Genomic DNA, 26,044 nt, shown 5'->3' with positions numbered 1-26,044 from the left:
TGGGCAGCGGGCACAGCTGTGGCCAGCTGGGCACTGCTCCCAAAGGGCAAGAGCTCAAGGAGGTGGGCGGTACCCCTCCTGCTGCTTTGGCACTCTTGGCGGCCACAGCAGCCCTGCTGCAGTAGCAGCTCCCAGACAATGAGAGTTATTTTCAGCTGCACTTTAACACAAGCCAGCTGGCCAGTGTGCAGGGTAGGAGTCCTCCGCCCAGCCCGCCCAGATGGCAGGCCAGCAGGCTGGCCCAGCCCACTGCCTACGCAGCCGCCACCCCTGCGTCACTGTTTATCTCCTTGTTTCAGTACAGCTCTTCCTAACTCCCCCTAAAATGACAATCCTGTCAAAAGGAAACCAAAAAATCAGAAACTGTGATCAAGGTCCAAGAGCTAAAGTTAAGAAGGTGCAGGCATGGGAAGTACAGCAGCCCTGCAAACACCCACACTTTTCCCCAGCTCCATGACTGGCAGGAGTAGCACAGGGGAGGAAATGAATGGATCGGTGGCCAGGCCTCACTGTAGCCGAGTCTCGCTCTGCTGCCCGCTCAGGAGACAAAGCTCAAGACTGCTCTCACTCAGGTTTGGAAAAGGCAACTTGAGACAGACAGCTTGGAATGAGCTTGAGTCAACTGTGAAAGGTTCTGGGAAAAGGACCACCTCCTGCGGCAGAGAGGAACTCACAGGAACAGTCATGACGCTTGGCTGGAGAGAGATGTGGGCCTCCCCATGATGGTAGATTGAACACTTCAATTTACCCCCTGCACACTGGAGAATTCAAGAATAGGAAGGGGTGGATGGTGTCAGTCACCTCCCCTGGACTCTAGGCCTCCAGCCTCAGTGATGCACCTCTCCCTCTGCTCCTCCTGTCCCGCCATCTGTGACCCTCTGCACAGGAGCTCATGGGTGCAACACAACTCTACCACACGGTTTCTTGTAGGCCTGAGCTGCCCCATTAGACTTAACGGGAAAGTTGCTGAGGTACCTCATGACAAAAGACATCACAAAAGTGGGTGCTCCTTGGCTTAAGCATCTGTAGTGGCTTAGGTCTGGCTTTCTGTTTTTGTTTACTTGAAGCTATCACTCTGGGGAGACACTGCCGGGGAAAAGCCAGCTTTCACAGACTCAGAGCCCTGTCTGGAGAATGTGCTTCTGTAGTCATTGATGACTCTATATGTAACCAGAAATTATTTGCTAAGCAGTTACGAGCCAAGTCTCTGAGCAGCCTAGAGGAAAAAGAGATGGATTCACCAGATGTCTCAGACTGAGCTGTGCAACTCACACCAAAGAAGTTGGATGAAGGAGAGGTCCTAGAAGGCCAGCATCAATCAAGCAAAGAGGTGGCTTTTTCCAAATACAACTGTATCCCTGAGGCCTCTTCTTTACCTTGGAGGACTCTTCCATTGGCTCCTGAGGAAAAGAAAGTTGGCCATGTCCCCAGTGCAGCAAAACCCCAGCTCCACCCTCCCCATACTGGAGGCCTCACACCTGACATCAGGTAACCTCTGCAGGTTACCTGGCCTCTAGATCCTCGCTGAGGACACACCTTTCAGACTACTCAGTCAAGAGGCACACAGTCTCAAACAGGAGAGCTCTTGCTAGCTTTTCCCAACAAAGCCCCCAGGCCCTAGCTAAAAAGCCACTGCCACAGCAACTTGATCTGTCAGCTGGCTCCTCAGCCCCTCCTCGTGGTTAGCCAGACCCACGCACTCCCTCCCCAGTTACGCAGAATGGAAACTATTCTGCTGGGGGGAGCCGGCTTTCCAGGCTAAGGAGTCTTGGGGCAGAGCCTCACATTCTCCCTGTAGCCAACCAAGGTCTTCCCTTTCTTCATATCTTGCCTTCCTGCCTGGGGAGCCCTAATAACCAGTGTTACCTCTCAGAGGACACAGTATTTCTGGGGTTACATCCCACAAAGGGTATTTTCCTTTCTCTCTCCAGACCAAAGTCCACTATTCACTGAGGCTCAGTGTGTGTCCTTCGCAGTGTCTCCCATCTGTACCTTCCTTTCCATTCCCACAGTCACCACTGGATGGGTCCATACTGTTCATTTCTGACCCTCTGGGATAACCTTGCAGCTGGCATCCTTACTTTCAGTCCTCCCTTCCCCCAACCTGCACGCGGATGAAATTTCTAAACTTCCTAGCCCATAAGATAAATCATGTTGCTCCTCAGTTCAGGTATCTTCTGTGACTCTCGTTATCATTTACACAAGAAAACCTGAATTCCTTGGCCTTTTGTTCTTAGCATCCTAAAATAAGAAAGAGCTTCAGAGGTAAGAATCTCTGTGGGCTGACCTCGGCACCTCTGACTAGCCTCCTCTCCTAGACTCTCTCTCCTGGAATAGCCACTCCTGTCATAGGATTTGCTTGTAACTGATGTTTACCCAATCCTCTGAATCCCTACCTATTACTACCTGCCCCAAATCCAATAACTCTGTGACTACCAATCTAGAATAATCAGCCCCTCTTCTGAGCTACAAAGCATAACCATGTGAAGAATGATATGCAAAGACCTGCTTTTTATCCCCAACTTATCATCATCCTTAGCAATGAACCTTGAATGTTCAGTTAAGTATTTGGCAGCCCACAATTAATATAATTCTCATCCTCCCTTGCATTCAGGTATGGCTGTGTGACTGTGTGGAATGCAAGTAGAAGCAATGTGTACAACTTCTGAGGAGTGCCATTAAATAAAAAGAGGCAGTATACCCTTTTCTCCTTTCTGCTTCCAGCTGTTCGGAATGCAGAGGAACTTCAGCAGCTATTCTGGACAATGAGGTGACTTTGGAAATGAAGTCCAGATGGATGAAGCAACAAGAAAGAAAATACCTGTTCACTGAAACCATGGACCTTAGCACAAACTGAATGTGTTCATATAGTGTATTTTCATGCGTGTGTTTCTTCTATGGACATCTAGAACATGAACTCCTTTAGGATAGGGGTCATGCCTTATCCCTCTTTAAATCATGTAACTGATTGATCCTGCTACTACCTCTCCTTTGTTGAGCCTCTGGTTATATTGGAGGGGATTACCCAGCTTGTCCCTATGATTCCTGCTATTTCTGGATTCTCTTTCCTCTAATCTGCCTTATGTATTATGTAGCCCCAATCACTTTATATGCTGCTTGCCCTCAGCAAACTCCTACTTCTCATTCTGAGTTTCAATTCTGTCCTTTGGTTCATGCCAGAAATCTAAGCCACTCCTCTGCCCTTCTCTTTACCCAGACTCATCCTTCTGCTAGACCACAGGTCCTGAGCACAAAGACCACCACCAGCTTGTTTACTACTGTGGCAGGTGCTCAATAAGACTGGGCAAGTTGGATTCCCTATACATGTACTCTTCCTCCCGTGTCTAAACCTTCTATTCTTTGGCACCCCAGACAGATCATCTTCTCAACTGCCAGTCCTGCCCCTCCTGCAATTCACAACAGCTGAAATCCACCTTCTCCAGCAAGTCTTTCTAAGTGACAGTGGTATGATCTACCCACCCCCCAACAGTGTCTGCACACATTTACTAGTGCCCTTAAAATGTATTCATGGAGTTGTGATTTATGGCCAATGTCTCTTCACCTTTTCTTGGACATATAATAAATATCCTATCACAAATCTCAGTGTGGTTAAAGCACTGAATGAGGAGCCACACTGCTCTGATATGAATACTGGCTTTACCGCTTACTAGTCATATGGCCTTGGGAGAGTTATTTAATCTCTATGAACCTCGGTTTCCTCATCTAGGAAATGGGGGTGGGTGACAAAGCGTCTTAGGGGAGCTAAGGTAAGTAGGTGGGCATGAGTAGGATAATAATGATGCTGATATTAAAATGAACATAGTAATAATGACAAAAAATACCATTCACTGAGAGAACTGTGATAAGGACTCTACATGAATTATCTCACTTAATTTTCACATCAACCCTAGGAAGTTGGGACTACTACTATGCCCACTTTCTAGGTGCGGAAACAGAGGCTTGAAAAGGCTGTGGAACTTGCCCAGGGTCAAAAGGCAAGTATGTGTTGCAGCTGGGATATGAATCCCAGCCTGACCCTGAAACCTGAGCTTATACCCACCCCCACACAATGCCTCCTCTGAGACAACTAATTGTATTAGCCCTTTTCTGTGCCGTTTTAAATTGAATGCACCCTTCAGGACCAATACAAGTAACCTTGGTCATGAAACCTCTCCCAAACAACCCAGACCTCTATACTCCTTCCTCCCCTTATCTCCAGCTGACAATCACATTCATCCATTCCTTTAGTCACAGTGGTGTCTTCTATGTATCATGTATTGTGCCAACTTAAAGACCTGTTGTGCTTTGTGGCAATTTTTGTATATTTACAGAAAAGGGGGAAACTGTGGCTTATAAAAATCCACTCTGGACCAGGCACTATGCTAGACCCTTTAATTACAAGACTTCATGGGAAAATCACTTCCTTCTCATATTGCTATTTACCTCTCACATTTTGTACTTCCCAGACTAGACTATAAGCTCAATGAGGGCATGAACTTGCCTTGAACACATTTGTTCCTTGACAAGGATGTCCAGCACACAGAAGCCGCTTAGCAGATACTGTGGGCTACCCATGGGGACAGCAGAGGCCAGCTGGGGACAGCACTCCCTTTCACCCAGTGCACCAGCTGGGCACCTAGCTCTGGCTCTCCAGGAGTCTCATTATAAGCCCAGGAGCTTATTAGCAAATCATGAAACTTAATGAATCTCTTCCTACTTCCAGACAACATGTGGGAGGGGCACAACTCCATCCTTATGGGAGGGTAAACTGAGGTCCAGCATGGGCACAACTCTGTCACAAGGCAAATCAGTTGGGGAGAGGCACAAGACCTGTCTCTCCTCGCTTCTCTCAAATTGGCCTCAGTGCTTCAGTGCTCCTGTTCGCTTTGGAAAGGAGTGAAAATGACCCCCATCTGCTCTGGATCCATGAGCCATCTGCCCAACACTGTCCTCCCTCATGCCTTTAAGAGGTCATAGCTGCCCAGACCACAACTCATCTCTGATTGTGCCAGATTTCTCACATCTCATTTAACTGTCCAGCTAGAAAAAAATCAGCTCTTTAGAGTTAGACTTCAGAGAATTCCTGCTTCTTGAGACCCCAAATCTTTGTTTCTCACAGTGTCTGCCATCCTAAGTGCCATATTCACTCGGGGCCATGGATGGGGAAGAAAATATTATTGGGTGTCTCTTGATGCCAGGCACTCTTCTCAAATAATCTTACTGCTCTCAATAACTACTGGAGATCAATGTTATTATGCCTGTTTAAATGGTGAGAGAACTAAGAATCTGAGACCAATTGGCTTGAGGTCACACACAAGGTGGCAGAACCCAGGTATGTGGCCTCTAACACAACCTTTGCCAGGATATGGCTTTTTCTACCTATCCTGCCATCTCCTTACAAAGAAAACAAATCTCTGTTTCTAACTTGGGAAGGTCTACCTTGATTTGTTGGACTGTCTTTGGTTGATCTTTAAACAGCACTTCCCTGTCTAGCGAGACCAGACTGGAACTAGCTGAACAAGGTGGGTGTGCCAGACACCTGACGCTCAAGGCTTCTGTCTCAGAGTAAGAGGGAGACCGCATAGAGCAAAGAGACAGGGGAAATGCTCTCGTGGACACCACATGGTGACAATTCCATCCTCCCTTAATGGCATTTTGAACATTCAGAATGCTATAGATAACAGCACGAGCTTTGGAATCAGGGAACACCTGGATTTGAATCCTGGTACTTTTCATGAGACAGTGGTAAAGTTAATTTCTTTGAACCTTAGTTTCTTCATCTATAGAATGTGGATTATAATATCTATCTCTTGTAAGAATTAAGTGAATGGATGAATGAATGAAAGGGATTTTGCATAGTGCCTGGCACAGGAGAAGGGCTCTATAAATGGCAATGGGGATGAGCTACTCCATATGCCAGGTGTCACAGCTGACTCGAGTTAGCTTCTAAGCACACACTCAATGCAATTTCATAGTATTTTAAAATAGATAAAAGAGAGTGTATATAGCTGAGCTATATCTATTTTTATCTGTTTGTATGTTTGTTAACTCTCTAGTTTAGAGAAGTTGCACACAAGTCCCTTCAAAGATAAGACCAAGACACCAATGGCCACCCAGGGATTCACAGGAGAGCTGGGGCCAGAATTCTGGAAGAAGGAATTGAGGTACTGACTAAGTGATCTACCCACTTAGAACCCATCTGGGACAATTCCTCCCACCTTTTGGAGGAGATTTTGCTGAGTTGTCTTTAGTGTTCCTCCTTATCTTAAATCCCTCACTTCCTCATTGTCTCCCAACTTCCTCAGGTTCAACCTGTGGTCTGCAAACCTGAGGTCTGATTTCTACCACAAATCTCTATTTTTGGCTCCTTTGACTAATTACTCCTGTCAGCAACTCTGCTTCTCTCCTTGTGATACTGCTTAAGTTCTAGGAGTTGTCCCTCCCAGTCACTGAAGGGTTGTGCTGTCTGTGGGAATATAGAGAAAAGCATGAGAATGTTTCGGCCCCAAAAGCAGACACTAATGACTCCCAAATATGTATTTTCTATCCTGGACTTCTCCTTTGAGCTTCAGCCTTAAATATCCAACCACCTATTAGACATTCCACCCAGATTCCCACAGGCTCTGCAACCTTTTGTGTCTCAAATTGGCCTCATCACTTTCCCTTTCATCTTATTTTTTCTCCTGTGTTCTAGAAACCAATGGCACCTACAACTAACAAATCTAGCAAGCTAGAAATCTGGGTTGGCATCCTAGATTCCTCCCTTTTCCCTCATCTCCAACTTCCCAATGTCAAATCTGATCAGCCATCAAGTCCCCCCAGTTTAATCTTTTTAACTATTTATTGCCTCTGTCCCATCATCAGCATGCAAACTGGCCCTGGTTCAGGCTCCCATCACTGCCATCACACTACCAAGGCCTCCCACTCAGCAGCTCACCTCTAGTTCTGCCAGACTGACCTACCCACAACTCAAAATCTGGCCACACCCCTTTCCTCCTGAAAGCATGAAGTACAGTCCCTTCTGCATATTCAAAACTCTCCTTACCACTTTCACCTCCCCTCCTCCACTCTCTGCTTTACACCTCACTCCAGCAACCTGAGGATTTTCTGAACACATGGTGCTCTGTCTCACCTGATGCCTCTGCCTCTGCTGTCCCTCTACCTGGAATGTTTTCTCTCCCACACTTCTCTCCAATTCTTAATTATCCCTTCAGCCAGCAGAGATTTCGGCCTACAAGCAGTATTCCCCAAGACTCACCTATCCTCCCAGGGTGCTCCTGCATATCTATTCATTGCACTGCCCAAGCGGTATATTGCAATGATAGGTTTGACATGTTTGTCTCCCCCTCTAGACTGAACTCCTGGGGGCAGACACTATCTTAGTCATCTTTACTCCTCTGGAACTTAACGTAACTCAAAGTGCTCAATAAATGTTTGTTGAGTGAATGAACACCAGGCTGCACTCAGCAAGTCTCTGAGGGCTGGTCTCGTGTCCCTCTCCGTTTCTAGACAGGGAAGATGACACCTTAATCATTCTCAGTTTTCTGCTTCACAGGCCCTCCAGAGTACTGATGTGAATCTTCAACTGCCTTGCCATAGAATAAGCTGAAGTAAGCTCTCTGCCTTCTTGCCTCCAGGACAACTGGAAGCAGCTGGTAGTGCTTTTATAACGTTAAATGACACCATCTTGGCATTTCCCTGGGCATCTGCAGGCAACAAATACTAGACGGTTTCTTTACAATTCTTGGAAGGAATCAACTGAGAAGCCAAATGCCACCAGACTTTGTAACAAGGATACTCTGGGGGAATGACAGATAAATGCTGTGGGAGCTCACCACGACCTGCTGTTCCATAAAAGCACAAGAGAGTCTTAATTCCTCAGTCACCCATGAAGCCAGCAGTAATTAGCCAAGCCCAAAGGGAGCAATTAATAGCTGCTAGTGGGCTATCAATCTGGAACTCATGCCAGATGCATCAGAAAATAATCTGCAGATGTGAGCACTTTACAAGGGATTCAAAAGTGCCCTGACTGCCAAGGGCCTGAGGATAATGAGTGCTTGTGTGACGCTGATTCTGCTGAGCAGCAAGTAAAACCAAAATAACCACAACCACAAACAACAAGTCTGTCCAAAGCAAGGGGCCCAAGCATACTCTGCACACAAACAAAGATGCCCTTTCCCAGTTAGCTATCTCTTGCCCATCTATTCTAGAGGGGAATATGGAGGGGAGGGGAGTATGTGATCTCCAATCTGCAAATGAGCTCACCTAACAGTGGATCCCACCTCCCCAGAGGACACTATAGTCCTAGGAGTACAGGTCTAGACCTCAGTAGACTTATGCTGGCTCTTCTGGCCTTGGTAGATGCCCCAGTCCAGAAGACTCTTCCTTCCATTCTTCCATGGCTGTACCAGAGACAAAATGTGCTAAAGGACAGGCCAAGGGCTATACCAGTTACTGGGGGTCCAACAGCCTGTGGAGGTCATGACAAGGCCAACATCACTGAGCAGGAAATCAAGGTGACTAACATGTGGTGTGCAGTTCAATGATTTTACAACTTTGAGGTAGACACAATCAGTCTCTACCCATCAATAATAATTCATATTTGGGCTCCTTAATATCAGATCATTGACTTCAAGAGGTTAGTGGTCTTAGAATATTTCTACTTAACATTTATTGAGCACCCACTATGCCAGACACTGCCCTGGATCCTTAACATATGTTGTTTAATCCTTACAAAATCCCTAGAAGCTAAGTATTATTATCCTGATTATACAGATAAAGAAACTGAGTCTCAAGGAAGTCAAGGCACTGGCCCAAGGTCACAGAGCTAATAATGGCAGAGCCAAGATTCAAAAGCAAATTCACTGAACCCCAAAGCTCTTGCAAAAAGCCTCGCTGAGCAACCAGTCACAGACAGAAAGAATCCCCAAACTTCTTGCAGTTTCCCAGGCCAGATTTCTTATTCCTCTAGTTTAGAACACACAGTCACTTCAGGAAATCTTGAATCAGGCTTGAGGCTTGGAAAGACAAGTATCTATTTACAGTTAATCAGCACCTTGCCCAGACCTGCAGACAGTTCTGACAAGTGGAGTTGGGGAAGAGGCAGCCACAGGCTCTGACTGGAACCCACCTGAGGCTAGGAACCAGCTGGGCCCCCAGATGGGCAATGATCTGACCCCTGCCCAGACTGGCTGTACCACCCTAAGGAGCACCTTCCTTGCAGACATGCTTAGGACCTGGGATCCAGAGTCCAAAGTTGCCCTGCACTCTTTCACTTTTCTCTTGTACCTCAACCCTCAAAACTGCCTTGCCATCTTACCCGAAACACTGCCGCCGTTACTCTATCCTCTTACTTATTTTCTTCATGGCACTGCTACTCAACATTACATTACGTACCTGTATGCTTGTTTATTGTTCTCCCCAACAACATGAACTCTGTAAGGACAAGTTTCTTTGCCTCTTTGGTTCACTATGGTATTCCTAATGCCTGACAGACAGGCTAAACACTTAATAAATTTTTGTTGAATGAATAAATGTGTGATTTTATAGTCAAACATTTAAAAACTCTACTTCCATCCCAGTGGGCTACATAAGCAAGACTGAATGATACTGACTCCCCCGAAGCCCCACTGAATCTGTTGTTGGACCCTAATGTCCCTTCCAAATACCTCCCTAAAGCCCCCTACAGCTCTTCCCCAGCCCACAAACCCTGAACAGCCCCAGAGCAGGTACTAAAGGGAGAAAACGGAGCAGCTCTTAGGGAGGAGACACATTTCTCCTCCAGTTAAATACAGCCCAGAACCTCTGCAAATTAAAAGCTCTTTCTTTTACTGAATCCACTCAGCTTTAGTTATAGGTCGCACTTTTTTATTTTTGTAACCAGCCAACCCACCAAATTATAGGCTCAGGCCACTGGCAGGCACACTAAACACCCGGGCCAGGCTAGCAGAGGCACTGCCCTTTCTGGCCTCAGGGTGAGTATAGGAGCGAGGGCTGAACACCAGTCAAACCTGGAAAGGCAGAGGGGCTGATAGCTCTGCTGGGCAGAGTTGGGTGAGGAGCCTGGTCTCATTCGGGGCCAACAAGCTGCCCAGAGGGACGCCAGTTTCCAGGACTCTCCACCCAGGAGCAACACCATAAAGCAAATCAGGTAACTCCCACTACAACAAATATCCAAACTCCAACCAAGGCCAACAACGTCCCCCATGATCTAGGCCCTGCTCACCTCTCTTCTGCCTTCTCAGACCTTTCTTCAGCATCCTGGTCAAACAATCTGGCATTCCATCAGGTCCTCGAATGTGCAAAGCTCTTTCCCACCCCAAGTACAGATTGTACTCTCTTCCTAGAAAACCCTTCCCCAAGATCATTCCATATGGCTATGATGATGGATCAGGGAGGGTGGGTCTGCAAGACTGCAGTACAGAGACCCCTAAGAAGTCTATTACAACAGACCAGGCAAGCTATGAGGACCAACTATGGTAGTGGCAGTCCACATGGAGAGAAGGGGAGAAGAGTAGTACCTCAGAGTAACTCCCAGATGTCTGGCCTGGATAACTAGCTGGGAGAAGGTGCCATCACTTCACCATCCACCCCAGTATGTATGAAAGGAAACACTAGCAAGGAGAAAGTGGCTCACAAACACTGGATACTATTATTCTGCAAGGAGATATGTTTATTGAGCACCTACCATGAATAAGACATTGTTAATAATACAAACTATTTAGTGTAAGACATTTCACCCTAAAGGAAGCCAAGACAGATTTGGCAAAGGAAAGAAATTAGAAATGGAAGCTTCTATATTTCTGGACTTCTGCAGTTCAGGGATAACATGGGGCATCATCTTCCATCCAGTTTTACTTAAATTATTCTGATTCTCTAACTTGTAAGGACTGAGTTCACCATTTATTTCTTACATATTTCAATCATTCAACTTAATGAGCAAATCCATGAATGGCCATGAACCACTTACCATCTAATTTCTATTCCCTGTTGAAAGCCTGGGCAGAAAGACCTCCACAGCCTTTTCTAACAATCAGGGGCTCTTCAGACAAAACTCTCTGTGAATGGACCATCCGTCCTCATCCCAGCTCCCCTCTCTGTCTGTAACTGGGCTCCTCTACCCCCGCAGGCTTGGCTCCTGGCTGCCCCTCATACAGTCGGCTCACTTTTCCTCTTTAATCCCCTCCCATATGCTCTGGCCTACAACAGCCTCCTCTCTCCTGATCCACACCTGTAACTTTAAGACTTGACTTAAAGTCCATATCCTCCTTAGAGCACTGTCAGTTTAGCAATCCTGTCAAGCTGATTGTTCCCTACCTCTCCAATCCTTCTGTGCTTGTAGTGTGTGACACCCCATCATCTCATAATTTCAATTGGTCTTCACCAATACATGTGACTGGACAAGACAAAGGTATCCCCATGTTATGGGTAAAACAATGGAGGCAGAGAGCCTCAGAGACAACCTGAGGATACACACTTGTTTTAATTCTCTCATTCAAAGTACAGTTCAAAGTAATTTTCTGTCTCTCCTGCTGAGGTAGCGAGCATTGTCTTCTATTTCTTTGGCATTCTGCAAAGTACTCAGGAAAGTGCTTCGTATACAGAGGGTGCCAAGACATATTTCCTTCATAAATTAAGAAAGGAAGGGAAATGAAATGGAAGCAGAAAGTCTCTCATAGACTTGCAAGGCTATCTCTGGCCTTCACTTAGAGGGGAGCCTTTGTTTTGCTCTCTCCCAACAACTGTTCTTTGCTTCCCAAAGACATACCGTAATTTGCAATTAAATATTTATTTTTTTAATATCTGTCTTTCCCTCTCAACTCCATGAAGAAAGAAGTGATATCTGTGTTCTCACCACCATATTCCCAGTGGTAATGCTGGCCCATAATAAGTAAAACCAAACAAACAATAAAAACCAAATTTGTGGAATAGCAAATGTCCTACGGGTATAGCTGGGACTCAAAGCCAAGTCTGGTTGACTCCAAAGCCCAAAATCTTCCCACGACACATCTTAGCAAAAGAAGACTTGTCTGGAACTCCCCCTATATTCTGCCATAATCTATACATTCCCTCCAAAGCAGTATTAAAGGCAAGGGGGCTGACCCTGGAAGGAGGAGACTGTTCAGAAGGTGGGCCTTGGGGTCTGACTGCTTGTATTCAAATCCTGACTTGACCACCTACTAACTGTGATCCCAGGTGAGCTATTTAACCTCCCTGGACTTCAGTTTCCTCACCTATAACATGGAGATTATAATAACTACTTCATAGAGTTGTGATGATGAAGTAATGTATGTAAAGAGCTTTGCATGGTGCCTGGAATATCATTAGAACTGAATAAATGTTAGCTACTAAAATGACTAGATATCCGTGTTCTTGGGAGACAAGAAACTAGAGACCATGCTTCCATGGGGGTCAGGGCTGCTGAACTGACTTTGAGAAGTTTAGCTGCAGTGAAGCCCAAATGTTCATTCTCTTTCTGACTTTACCTGCTACAGCTCTGCTAAGGCTGGGGGTGCAGTTTTCATTGGCCTGGAAATGAAAGAGGCTAAAAATATACACCCTGGCTATGTCTGGGGAACCAACATCTTGCCTACACTGAAGAATTTTAAATATCTCTTAGGATATTTATCCTAATAGTATCTCTTAGGATTCTCTCTGCTCTGAAAACTAGTGCCATGCCCAGCACAGGGCTATGGCCAGCTGCTGATGCCACTGGTGTCCTTTCTCCCTTTCTCTTCTTTTGGCTCAATGCAGAGAATGAGAGGAGCTTTCTATTTGCAATAAAAGTTGAGTCCTCCTTCCCTATTTTTATTCCTCCTTTTCCCTTAAAGGAGGAATAAATAGATGAGTACATACTGGAAAAAATTTAATCAACTCAAAAGCTTACAGAATAAAAAATGACTCACTGTTCAGCCCCCAGCCCTATACATCTCCCTCCATTTGTCAATACTGTTAACAGCTCAGTGTTGATTCTTGCAGGCCTACTTTCTATACATTTACATACAAACGTGGCTTTATAAAGTATTACATATAGTCTTTCAATCACCTTTTTAGATGTTTGTACTTATACATACACACATCTTGGAGACTCCCATTGATTGCAGCCTTTTATACTGAGTACGTACATGGTGCCAGGTATTTGGCTGTACGGTGATAAGCAGGTAGTGTCCACCCTCCTGGAGTCAACAGTCTAGGTTGACAGACAATATATAATTAAAGAATTTCAAAATGGAAAATAATACAAAAGAAATAAAAAGGATGCTAAGATAGAGAACTATAAGTAAGGGAGGCCTCTCTGAGAGGTGGCAATTTTTAAACTGAGACCTGAAGTGTAAGCAGGATAGAGCCATTTGAAGATCCAGGGAAAAGGCATGCAGGAAGAGAAAACAGCCTGTGCAAAAGCCCCAAGACAGAGAGGAGCTTGTCTTAAACTGAAAGAAGGCTAATGTGAAGCTTGGTAATCAGAAGAGCGAGTATGGGCGAAGAGGTCAGCAGGAGCCAGAGAACATACAGCCTTAAGGGCTGAGGCCAGGAGTCTGCTTTTCTTTAGTACAAAAGGAAAGCCATTGAAGGTTTCCAGGCAGGGGAATGATGCTATTTGATCTATATTTTAAATGTGACTGCTTTGTGAAGAATGGATGGGAAGATGGAGAAAGACGCAGTAGAGGAAGTTGGGAGTCCAGCCAGTTGGATGTTATACAAATGAGAGTTGATACTGACTTAGGCTGCGGCAGAGGCAGTAGAGGTAGATACAGAGAATGGGTAGATCTGAGATATATTTTTGGAGATGGAATCAGCAGTATTGCTGATAGACTGGGTATGGGAAGGAGAAGAAAAAATTAAGGGGAAACTCCCAGTATTTTCCTTGAGTACATGAATGGAAGAGAAATTAATTTGGGCAGGAAATGGACAACCTGGTTGTTCCCAGTCTTTTCCTGTTAAACAATGTAGCCTTGAGGATCCTTTACATGTACCTGATGCACATGTATAAACAGTTCTGTGGGAGAGTTTCCTAGAAGTGAGATGGCTGAGTTAAAGGGAATGCACATTTGAAACTGTCAGACCCTGTGAAATACCTTCTAAAATGTCTACCAAATTACCCTCCCATTAATAGTATACTAATGTGCCATTATTGACAACCATGGACATTGCTGATCTTTAAAATGTCACTGAGATGTCTAGTATAAAAAGTATACTATTTAAGTGTTCCTTGATTTCTAGTAAGGTTAAGATTTTTTTGTTTGTTTCTTTAACTTTTAATTATATAATAACACATAAATACATTCTCCTTGCAAAAAATGTAAGCATTATAGATAAAACTAAACTTCCTCTGACTCTCCTGTTTCTCCCATTACGGCTCCCTCCCTGCATCCTAGAGGTAACCATTGTTATTAGTTTTATTTCTATCCTTCCAGAAATTTTTCTATGCATTTAAAAATCTATCTATATATGTAAAATCAAAAATTAAGCATCTCTTAGAAGTTGTATTTCTAACAGTCCTTTCAGCATGAACAAAAAAAAATCTAACTGAAAATTTTTCTAAGTCTCTAAATAAGTGACGTTTAAGCTGAGACCTTCTCCAAGTTAGTTAGCCCCTCTGAGTCCTAGTTTCATCTCCTGTGAAACAGAAGTGAAATAACTGCCTCACAGAGTTGCTGTCAAGCTGAAGGAGATAACACATGTAAAAGAATGTGGCATATACTGAACAAATGTTAATTCTGTTTCCTAAACCTACACAAGTTAAATCCAAGCATTTGGTGGAGACCAGAAACTAAGCCGTTTCTACAAGGGTGAGATGGGAAAACACCCCCTCCCAAAAAAACACAGTTTTTAATGTTATACAGAAAAAAACTTTTTTCATAATAAATGAAGCCCCCAAAAGATCTAAAGTTTTCCTTAAAATTTTTAGTATGAAATATTCTGAGCAGCTGAATAAGTATAGGTTCTTTTTTTATTTTTTGGTAAAGTAGAAAGCAAGAGAATTTAAGCACAGCAGTAACTTAGTAACTGGAGGTTCACAGTCCTCTCTCAGGCACACCTTCAGAAACCACCACCTGGATAGTCCCAGAGACCTTAGGCCTGTGGGAGGGAGTTGTGGCTTTCGGCAAACGCTATCTCCAAATCCAGGATATGACCTAACCTTGGGACCCACTGCAGGATGCCAGTGGTTCCCTTAGGGTGTAAAGTACAGCCTGTCATCCCTACCTGGATGTTCCTGGAGATTGAGGGTATCATTCAAAGGGGCCCCACCACAAAATATCCATAATTAAAGTTAAATCAAAATGTCCAGGGCCAGGGTATTTCCCTCTAGATGGGTGTCAGCCAATACTCAACAAGCTTTCTCTTTTTGGAACCATCACCAAGAGGCATCATTTTTATCTGAACTGATAACCGGGGTTCTTTCTTCTTATGCAATTATCAGGAATACTGTAGCAAGGAGTCGCTGCTGTGGCTTCTCCTCATTCAGCTCTTCCTTCCCATTCAATTAGGCTTAAAGTCAGGGATTCCCTAGCAGATCCAAGAATGGGCTTTAAACCCACCAAATATTGTGTGTGTGTGTATGTGTGTGTGTGTGTGTGTATATATATATATATACACATGGAGGCAGAGAGAATTAAGGGTCACGGAATTAAGGATCAAATGTTTAATCAGATTTTCGAAAGCGTTGGTTATCTGAAAGATCAGGGGGTACTGTTGAAAGATCTCTCACACATATCCTAACCTAAAAGAACATTGACCCTAGCTTGAGGAGCTAACGGGGGGTAGGTAAAGGCCAACAGTTTGGTTGTATACCCCACGTTGCTCCTTGATAACTTGTAAGTAGAGCTCACAATACAGAAGGAATCAGGGAATCAGGCCTTAAGCTTACATATAGGAGTAATAAAAAGAGGTACACCTCTTGCTTGAAGTGTAACAGGAAATAGGAAAAATCAATAAAGAACCAAGAGCTGTGACTCTACCTTCACTTTTACTGCTCTTGAAGCTTCATCCCCAACTGGGACACAGGACAATGGAGGTACAGATTGGTAGAAGACGATCCTCAGCAGGGGTGCTATCAGCATTGTGGACAGGATCATGCCTTCCTGTGTGGCACTGACCCAAACACTACAGAATGGGTAACACTCCCTGCCCTCAGGCACTAAGTGCCAGTGTGACAACCAAAACATCTTCACTTGTTTCCAAAAACTCCCTCCTGGGATAATACCTCCCTCAGGTGAAAACCACTTTAACTTTAGGGAACAGAGGTGGTGTAGTGGGCAATATATATGCCACAAACATTTATTTATGGAACTTTTATAGATTACAAAGTATTTTCACTATGTTGTGTACTTTAAACATTCTCTAAACTCTGTAAAGTAGGTATTACCATCACTTGCTCATCTACTCAGATCTAGGCTGGAGAATCACCATACATAGAGTAGCCAAAATACTTCCTCTACTGGCAAAATTTGCCATGTAAATAATTCTGCTAGCCCCTTGTGGTTCTGAACATTATTCAGAACATCCTTCAAGGACCTCAAAGTACTTTATAAACTGAATAGAGAGTGCATATTAGTAAAGGTGGGAGTAAAACTGCTCCCTAAGACCCCTATTCAGTACTCCCCTACTCAACATATGAACTCCCAACCCACAAGTTTGTTGTGAGGTGATAGGAAACGGTGAGAGCATCTAGAAAAAGGAGAATTCTGAAAGATGAAAAGAGAAGTAAAAAAGAGGGTGGGAGACAAAGACAGCCAGGGTATCTCAAGGACAGAGAGTCAGCTTGACACTTCCACATCTTTCCTGGATGATTCATTCTCCTATGTTGGAAGGAAAACAAGATACAAAGATGTGCCAAGGGAGGCAGAAGAGAGATTAGAATTGGGAAATTGGGAATTCTAGCTGCCCAGTTCATATCTATTCTGGAACCCACTTCTCTTCTTCATGGATGATAATCTTAAAACCTTTACATTCCCAGCTGATGCTGTTCAAAGAGGGAGCCCTAAAGTACCCAGCAAGGAACCAGGGGTGGGGGGTACGGGGTGGAGGTGGGGCAGGTTGTGTGGAGACAGCATCCTCTCTTATCTTAAAAGAAAATGGTCCTTCCTCTTCTCTGAAGTGTACTTCCGAACTGAAATGAACTGCTGGCCTTTCCCTGGCACTGCTTCAGCTCAGCTCCAACTTGGGAGCATTTCTCCAGAATGGAGGTAACCAGCCGGCTGGCCAGTTAACAGGCTGACTGCAGCAGCCAGTGCTGTTTTCCTCTGGTCCCACTACCATTAGTTCTGAGGCGGATACTTCAGTTTTGACCACACAGCAGGGCCCTGACTCTGACCAGCCTTCCTAGGCAACTTCACGGGCCAGGGAGGATCTGTGGTCTCATTTCCTCTCCACTTTGGCTTCTCTTTTCACTTCATTGAAGATTAGCTATTTCCACCACAAGCAGTTCCTGTTCTCACCAGCTGTAGAAGTTGTTTCCCCACAGACTCAGCGATGAAGCACTGGTGTGGCTGCCACCTGGCCTGTCCCAGCTGCAGATACACATGCACCAAGTCCTAAGCTAAAGGGTTTTTTCATTCCAGATAAACTAGCAGGGAGAAGAAATTAAGGGGCAGGAAGCAATTCCAAGAAATCCACAGTGGGTACACAGGTGTCTATTTTTATATTATTTTAATCTTACATAATAGTTATATATGCTCTTTCAAAGGTGGAAAAGATAATACAATGAAGAAGTGTAGAAAATGTATATATTTATTACACAGAAATATGTATATATAATAAATCCCCAACAGAGAGCAAAGGACACAAACACATGATGGCCAAAACGCTTATGAAATGTTGAAAGAAATACAAAGTAAAACATTAATTCTCATCAATGAAATTGGCAAAGATTTTTTAAAATGTTAAATCTTCTAGTAATGGTTAGCTTATAGAGAAAGGGAGACACACTATCAGTGGAAAAGGCAACTGGTACAACTCTTTTAGGAAATGTATTTCCCAAAGGCCTTTAAAAAGCATATACCCATTGACCAATAATTCTTCTTCTAGCAATTTATCCTGAGTAAATAATCAGAGTTGCACACAAATATTTATGCACAGGATATTCTTCACAGTGTTATTTATAGTAACAAAAAAGAGAGAAAGAAATATGAGGCAGTAATAAAATACTGTGAGTACTATGCAGTCATGAAATCATGATACTAAAGAATACTTAAACAGAAAAGAAAATAATTAAAATAAAAATTAGCTCACAAAATATGAACAGTATAATCCTAATTGTTAAAATAAATATAACTACATAAAAATGCTAATACATGGTGAAATTACAGGTGATTTTAATTATCTTCTTTATACTTTTCTATCTACTTTATACTTTTTATATCTTCAACTTCTAAATTTACTTAATAAATGTATTATTTTCATAATCAGGAGAAAAGTAGCTATTCTTAGGCCTCCTTCCTCCCTCTGAAGACAGAGGCATTATTCCCTTTTATACTATTTGGAAATATGTATTTAGGACCTTAAAAACATTATACCCTGCAATTCTAGGTTTCTATCCTAAAGAAAACTCTAAATGTTGAAACGTCTTTGTACAACAAGATGTTGTTTATGGTGGCAAACAGAAGCAAACAACCTAAATGTCCAAAAATAGGGAGAGAGTTAAGTAAACAATGGTGCATGCACTTAATGGACGACCATTGTACAAGCATTTAAAAATATTTACAGTGACTAGCCTGTGAAAACTAATGAAATAACAAAGCAAAAAACAAAAATCCAAACTGGATTAAAAATATATATATATATACCATATGACAACATTGTGCAAAACTTTATGCACAGAAAAAATATGAATGGTTTTAAAACCCATTGGTTCCATTCGGTAAAGACAAAATATTTTTTCTTCAATCTAAATCTTTAATCCTTTTTTCTTTCTAAATTGCCCATAATTTTTTAGAGAATGAGTATCAAAAAAAGTGTCAAAAAAGAAAAAAGAAAAAAAGGTGAATCTCTCTCTAAGCAATGAAAACCTTCCCAAATGACATGGAATCCACTCCATCAGTCCCATCCCTTCCCCACACATGTACCCCTCTCCAGTCTAAGGCAGGGTCATATGGGAAGGTCAAGGGAATGACGACTCTTCTCTGTGGCTTAAGGTCTTCTCAGTAGGGTCTCTGAACAAGGGGGTTCCTATGCCCAGCTGCCATGAAGGGCCCCTGCCCTCCCATCAAGTCTTACTCCAGCCTTAACTAATTCACCACAATCCCCAGGGCTGGGAAAAAATTTCCACCACGGAGATCTGGAACTTGATATTTAGTCCAAGTTTTTCCCAGTGTCTCTGTGTCACAGTAGGCCCCTCAAAGTCTCTTTGACAACTAGCACCCAAGCCAGCTTAGTTCCCACATCAATGCTACACTTACAGCAAAACCCCAAGTCATCAGTCATTACCAGTGGAATGTGAGAGAAGGAGCCATGGCAAGGACAGGCTGTCACACAACCCCACCCTCATGCCCTGAGAGCCTTCTCCTGAGGGAGATCCAGGGCTTTTTCTGGCATCAGAACCTTTAGACTCCGTTTCAAGTCTATAGTAAGTCAGCAAAGAGGAAAATCAGGGTGCAAACATAGCAAAGGTAGACAGCTACCTTCCAAAGCCCTTAAAGCCCTCCACCTCCCCTGTCTAAGGAAAGGCCAGTACTGGCCAGAATATTAGCTTCTGACCAACTGAGGCTGGGTAGTAATCTAGTGGACCAAACCATAGATGGGGGCTTTATCAGACCAGAGACGGGCTCTCATTCTGGTATCAATAAAGAGATGCTCCAAAACTGCCCTGTCCCTAAAATTCTCAGTACTCAACCAAATGGGAGCTGCTGCTCAGACAGGAGGGTAAGGAAGGATGCCAAGGAAATAGCATAACACAGCAGCTTTATAACCTTTTTCCTATCAGGGCACACCTAGAAAATAGTACTATTTCTACAGCACAAGGGGTAAATGGTAGAACTGATATCAGTCAGAGGGACCAAGTGAGGACCCCAGCTGCCCCCAAGGGATAAGGTGCTCAGTATTTCCAGCAAACCAATAGGAAAGCCCTGGATTAGGGCACTGAGCAGGGTTAGGACTCTTGGGATCAGTGTCTTGAACAAATCACCTCCGATCTGAGCTCTCCAACCTCAGCTGACAGGTTATGGGTCAGATCATGCATGTGCACCAGAAAGCTGGGAGCCTGTGGTCTTGACTCAGCAGTGATACAACTTCCCCAGCCAGGGTGCTTTTCAGGGGGGTTTCCATAGCTACACTGGGACTGGGGAAGCCCTCCATCTGACAACAGCATACATATTCTGAGACTGGCTATACAAAAAATGGGGTAACTGGCTTCATCAGATTTCCAAACTTAAAACCCATTTTGGGAATACAAGTGATCTCAGCTCTGAGTCACTGCTGAGAGCTACAAATTTAAAAGCCACCATTTACTGAGCATATAGAAGTACCAGAGTCTGCTAAGTACCTGACCTACAGTTTCATTAAATCCACACATCAACTTCATGTGACAAATACTATTATTATCCCCACTTATCAGAAGAAACTGGGACTCACAGAGATTAAGTAGGTTGCTTGAGGTCAAATACTTTGCTAACTTGAAGTTGTAGAGGAGCCAGTATTTGAGCCTACTTTGACTATAAAGTCCATATTCCTAACCAGGACATCAGCATGTTTCCTCAACAAACCTCCCAAATGGATTTTTCATAAACCAAATCAATCATAGTGAAGCTGACAATCTGGGAAAGAAAAGGGTAAGAAAGGAGCAGTTTGACTCACACAATCAAGAAAAGAACAAACCTACACTGAATACCTTACCAAATACCAAGTACATGGCTCCCCTACGTTCTCACAGTCCCACCAGGAAAGAACAATCAGCCCCATTTTATAGATGAGGAAATCTATAAAATTTATGGATGAAGCTCACAGAGGCTAAGACAATTTAAGACAAAGTCCTTGCTTTTTCTACATTATGCTTCACCTGACTATTCAGAAAATATATCTGAGCCTATTCTGAGGCCAAACAGCCAACTAGTACTGTTCCCAAAGGACAGTAGAAAGGGCATGTTTCAGGAGCAGAAAAAAGAGGGATCTTTAAAAGCCCCCAGAGAAGAACTCAAATCCCCAAGAAAACAGGACTTCCCTATGTTGGAAAAGTGAGAAAAATCCCCTCTTCTCCTAAGACACCCAACAAGCCCTGGCCTGCCCTGTTCCAATGCCCCACCAGAAACAGCTCAGGCACACAGAAACAACACCAAAACAAAAGCCATGAGGAAACAGATCAAAACTTTATACAGAAAGTGTAGCTTGCAAGTGGGTGGTCCAGTCCTAGGTGGACCTGGTCTCTCTGGGTGCTCTGGTTAGTAATCAGGACTCCACATGCACTTTGTGGATATTAAGCCACCAAAATGCGAACTAAACAAACTTGTCAACCAAATTCCAGTGAGGACATGGTCAACTCTGGTTCTGAACTCTCACAACAAATGGCCTGGCAGTCCCTACCTAAGGCAGCCCCCAACCCAGTCCACCTGAGACCATCGCATTCTCTCCAATTTCTGCAGCTACCTCATGCAGCTTACTGGGAGTTTCACACCCCCACTGGAGTGCAGATTCCCTCCCACTCTTTTCCCCAACAGATGAGCTCTTGTTCTCAAGGGCACCAAGTCCCAGTCTCTCCTCCTCAGCTTCTGAGATGGCTATAGCGTATTAGTAATCACTGACTCACCCCGTCCCCCTGAGGAGGCTGGGGAAACCACAGAGGGTCACAGGATGTGTGGCCCAGATCGCTTTGGCCCTGCGCAAAGCTGGTGGGCAGAGAGGCGCCAGTAACACTGTTCCCCCTTGGAACACCGTTTGGACCCTCTCTGAGCTGGTGGAGGTGCTCTCCACCATCCGAGAGGCCAGGATCTCTAGACAGCTCCACCAATGCCAATAGATCTAATCTCCCTATTCCAAGATAGATGAAATCCAATAAGGCTGCTAAATCCACAATTTATCTCTCCTCATGGGCAAAGAACAATGACAGCGTTAACACTGCCTCTTAGATAGTTCTTTGAGGAACTGGGAACTATTTCCCCAAGTTTCTCACAGAATTACCTCTGTTAGCAAATGTTCCATCACTTAGTTCACTTTCTTTCTCCAAGACTTCATTTTTAGCTCCAACATATTCCCTGTCTCCATCCCAGTGATACTAGCTCAGATCCTCGCTACCTACAGAGCCACTGCCATCCATGTCCAATTCCCACACCAAAACAGAACCCCAAAGTCAGCTCTAAAAACTCATCTTCTATACGGATCATTTGGGAACCTACAGACAGACTAAAAAGAAGCACAGGCAAAGAACACAAACCAGCCACTAGGGCTTAACATAAAGGAGGGGAGAAAAAAAGAAGGCGGGATGGTTTGTGTATTGTTTCAACTAGAAAAATACACTAGTGAAATGGCTTATCCACATGTTCAGCAATTTTAGGCAAATCCACTATAACACTGCAGGATGCCTGCAGGCCATTCTGAAAATAAGTAGAACGGCATCACTCTTTTTAGTCCACCCTCTTCAAGAGCTGCCAGCCCCCTCCCTATCCCCCCATCTCTCCCCAAAACATCTGATCTGGGCTGGGAGTGGGACCCACTCCCTTGGAAGCCTCCATGCTAACATGAGAGGCGGTCTCCCCAGGCAGAGAAACCTGACTTGGGCTGAGGAGAGGGGCCGGCCCCAAGCTCCTGAATTCCCCCACACCAGCTGGAGGCTTAGGAATGAGAATTCTAGGGCCCGCGGGAGGCTGTCAGGGAAGTGGGGAGAAGGGCAGCAAAAGGGGGAGGGAAGAGGGAGAAATCTGGATCCTGGGGAGCTCCCGTACTGGGGACCCCCCCACCTCTAAGTGTCCAGCGGTTGAGGCCTCGGTCGGGAGGTCCAGCGCAGCTCAGAGGTTCCTGGGAAGGCACTGGAGGCCGGGATCGGTCGGAAGCCCTCCCTGAAGGGGTGTGCCGGACAGGGAAATCCGGGCAAAGTCCCACCCGGAGCACTGGGACCTGGGGGCGCGCAATGAGGGGGAAGGGGCTCGGCTCAGCTCTCACCAGCACCAGGGCGAACCGCTCTTCCAGTTCACAGGGCTCAGGCATCGGCATCTTGCCGGGCGGCGGCAGCAGCGAGACAGAGGGTGGCTCGCCCGGGCCCCCCTCGGCGCTCTCCAGGTTGCCCATCGCGGCGGGGCCCCCTTGGGGGCCTCAGCCCCCCACCTCCACACCCGGGGGCCTGGGCTCGGCCGCTTTGAGCCGACTCCTCCGTCAGAGCTCGCTGCCCCAGTCCTGACTCCTCGGCCCCCGGTTAGGGGTGCCGGGAGCTCCTCGGGGTCCCGCAGGCGGCAGCGCGCGGCGAGGACAGAGAAAGCGCGGCGGACAGCGGTACCGGAGTGACCAGCACGGCGGCCAAGGCTCTCGCACACAACCGCCGCCTCGCAGCTCTCGGCGCGCGGCTCCAGCGCTGCCCCTCCCCGCCCCCCGCGCTCTTTCCCTTCCCCCACCCCTCCGCTTCCTCCCACCCACTCCCTGCCGAGGTTCGGGCTTCCCCCGCGAGCGCCGACTGCAGCCCAGGCGCCGCGCGCCCCATTCATGTAGGCCCCGCCTCTCGCCCAGGGGCCTCCTGGGCGGTCCGCCCCGCCCCACCTGCCCCCGATTGACGGCTGCTCCTACCAATCAAAGCGCCTCCCGCCCCTTGTGCCCTTGTGCCTGGCGCCTAGCGCACTCTGGCGGCCCCGGTGCGTACCTAATCGCCGCGGTTGCCAAGGGTGTGAGGAGCCAGCTTGGAAGCGGGAGAAATAGACCCAGCCCTTTTCCACAAGAAGCTCGTAATGCAAGCAAGTAAAATACAGGGCACAGCGTCCAAAGCTATGAGAAAAACTAGGATGCTCAGAAGAGGGAAAGACAGCACACCCGTGAAGGGTCATCATAAGAGAGATACTTGAATTGGGCATTGAGGGGTGAGGAAGACCTTAATGACAGAGACAGGTAAAAAAGGCATTTAGGAAGAGAAGATCTTCCCAAAGTTCAGGGTTGATCAGGCTGGATGTGAAAATAGAGGAGCAGGAGAAGAATGCTGTTCTGAGCTAGGCCTGAGGGTAGATAACTGATGATGGAACCACCACTCCCCTGTTAGTCTAAACAGAGCTGAACTTCCAGGGGGTGCCGCATGACCCAGGCCTGGCCGGTTACACCATTTTCCTGCCCTACTTTCAGAGTCTGTTTTAGTGATTGACACTTGACCCAAGCCCGGAATATGAGACTCATTTCCAAGGCTTTCACTGAACAATTGGAACACTTTCTATTAGGGCTGCTGGATTGTTAGAATGTAAATCTCAAGCTGCTGCTGGGCATCATGCCATCACCCATCACACTAAAACCAATGCAGAGGAAAGCAAAGGAGATAAGAGACAGAGTTCTAGTAACATGCTGAGAACCTGAATCCAGCCATGGGCCTGAAGTTATCACCTTGACTTTTCATTCATTTATTCAACAAATTTTTACTGAAAAGCTCATTATATGTCAGATACTGTTTTAGGATTGAAGACACATCTGTGAACAAAAAAGGCACACATATTTCCCTCTTGGAATTTACATTCTGAATAGGAGGAGAATAGACAATAAACTAAATAAGTATACAAATCAGTGATTCGACATTAATAAAAATATAGTGATCAGGGTTAATAAAAATAAAACTGAAAAGAGATAAAGATGGGAAAGGAGCTCAAATTTTAAACAGGATGATCAGAGAAGTCCTGTCTAATAAAACAAAATTTGGATTTGGATTTGGATAAAGAGCTGAAGAAAGAGAGTCTTGTGTGGCTATCTGGGAGAAGAATGATCCAGACAGAGGGAATGACAAATGCATATTATGCCTGATGTATTAGAGGAACAGCAAGGACACCAGTATGACTGAAGTGCAATGAGCAAGGGAAAGACTGGTAAAAGATGAGGTCAGAAAGATAGAAGCCATATTGTGCCAGGCATTGTTGGCTATTATAAGCATCATCTTTTTTTCCTAAGTAGGATAGATAGCCATTGGGGGATTTTGAGCAGAGGAGTGATATGATCTAACTTATCTTTAACAGGATCGTCCTGACTCTTGCATTGAAAATAAACTGAATAGGGGCATGAGAAGGCAGACCAGTTAGGAGGTTATTACAATAATACAGGTGAGAGATGTTGGTAGTTTGGACCGAGGTAGCTGTACAAGAGAGATAAATGGTCCGATTCTTGATGGATTTGAAATTAGAGCCAACAGAATTGCTTTATGGCTTGAATGTGGAAGGTGAATGAGAATTAACTTTAAAACATTTGACCTGAGCAATTAGATGGGTAGAGTTTTTCATTAACTGAAATGAAGAAAGGTAGTGTGAAAAGTAGGTTTGGTGAGGAAGATCTGGAAAGGGAAGATTAGGAACAGGGTTTTGGTCATAATGAGTTTGATCTACTGACTGGACATTCATGTAGAGATAGCCACTAGGAAATTATATATGAAACTGGAGATCTAGGTTGGCAATATCAATTTGGAAATCATCAGCATATCAATGCTATTTAGAAATGGTAAATTCTTTTTTGTAAGACAGTCTGTGTTTTGTTTCTATTGTTTACAACCATAAAGTGGAATTCTTTCCAGACCATTGAAACTCTCTGCCACAAAACTCAGCCTCTTCTAATCAGCTGGACAAATCAATCAACTCACATCTTATCCCCTAGAAGAGAAAATGAAAATTCCTACCACTAAGATCCTCACCTGACCCAAAACTACTTGACGATGTAATTGGTTTACTGCTAGGCTAATACTTCCACACCCATTGGCAATGAGCTATTATTGAGTGAGTCACTATATAGAGAGCTCCACCAGCGCTCTCGGCAGAGGCAGAGACAAGGAGGATTACAGACCTGCAGATTGCTGCAGGGAAACGAAGTGTCCCCCAGAGCCTCTAGAAGGAATGCAGCCCTGCTAACACCTTAATTTTAGCCCTGTAGGATCTATTTTCAGACTTCTAACCTCTAG

At 44.9% G+C, this 26,044-nt stretch overlaps 1 protein-coding gene across 7 annotated transcripts in view; it reads right to left on the bottom strand.

Annotated features, from left to right (window-relative positions):
* The window catches only part of FMNL3 (formin like 3), a 49,601-nt gene extending 26,094 nt beyond the window's left edge, over positions 1 to 23,507 (bottom strand). For 5 of the 7 annotated variants that reach the window (XM_017678527.3, XM_017678528.3, XM_073213560.1 and 2 more), the window contains exon 1: positions 23,086 to 23,507. In XM_017678527.3, coding sequence (XP_017534016.1) covers positions 23,086 to 23,211 — 126 coding nt within the window. In that variant the 5' untranslated portion in view covers positions 23,212 to 23,507. Of the gene's footprint in view, positions 1 to 1,272; positions 1,381 to 22,883; positions 23,008 to 23,085 lie in introns of those variants that run through there. The other 2 variants (XM_073213562.1, XM_073213561.1) reach the window with 2 other exon arrangements.
* Positions 23,508 to 26,044: the final 2,537 nt, after the last annotated feature.

Source organism: Manis javanica, chromosome 10 (assembly GCF_040802235.1).
Source record: "Manis javanica isolate MJ-LG chromosome 10, MJ_LKY, whole genome shotgun sequence".
Classification (NCBI taxonomy): Eukaryota; Metazoa; Chordata; class Mammalia; order Pholidota; family Manidae; genus Manis; species Manis javanica.
Note: the sequence above shows the minus strand (reverse complement) of the source record. Positions and strands in the feature narration are given on the sequence as shown.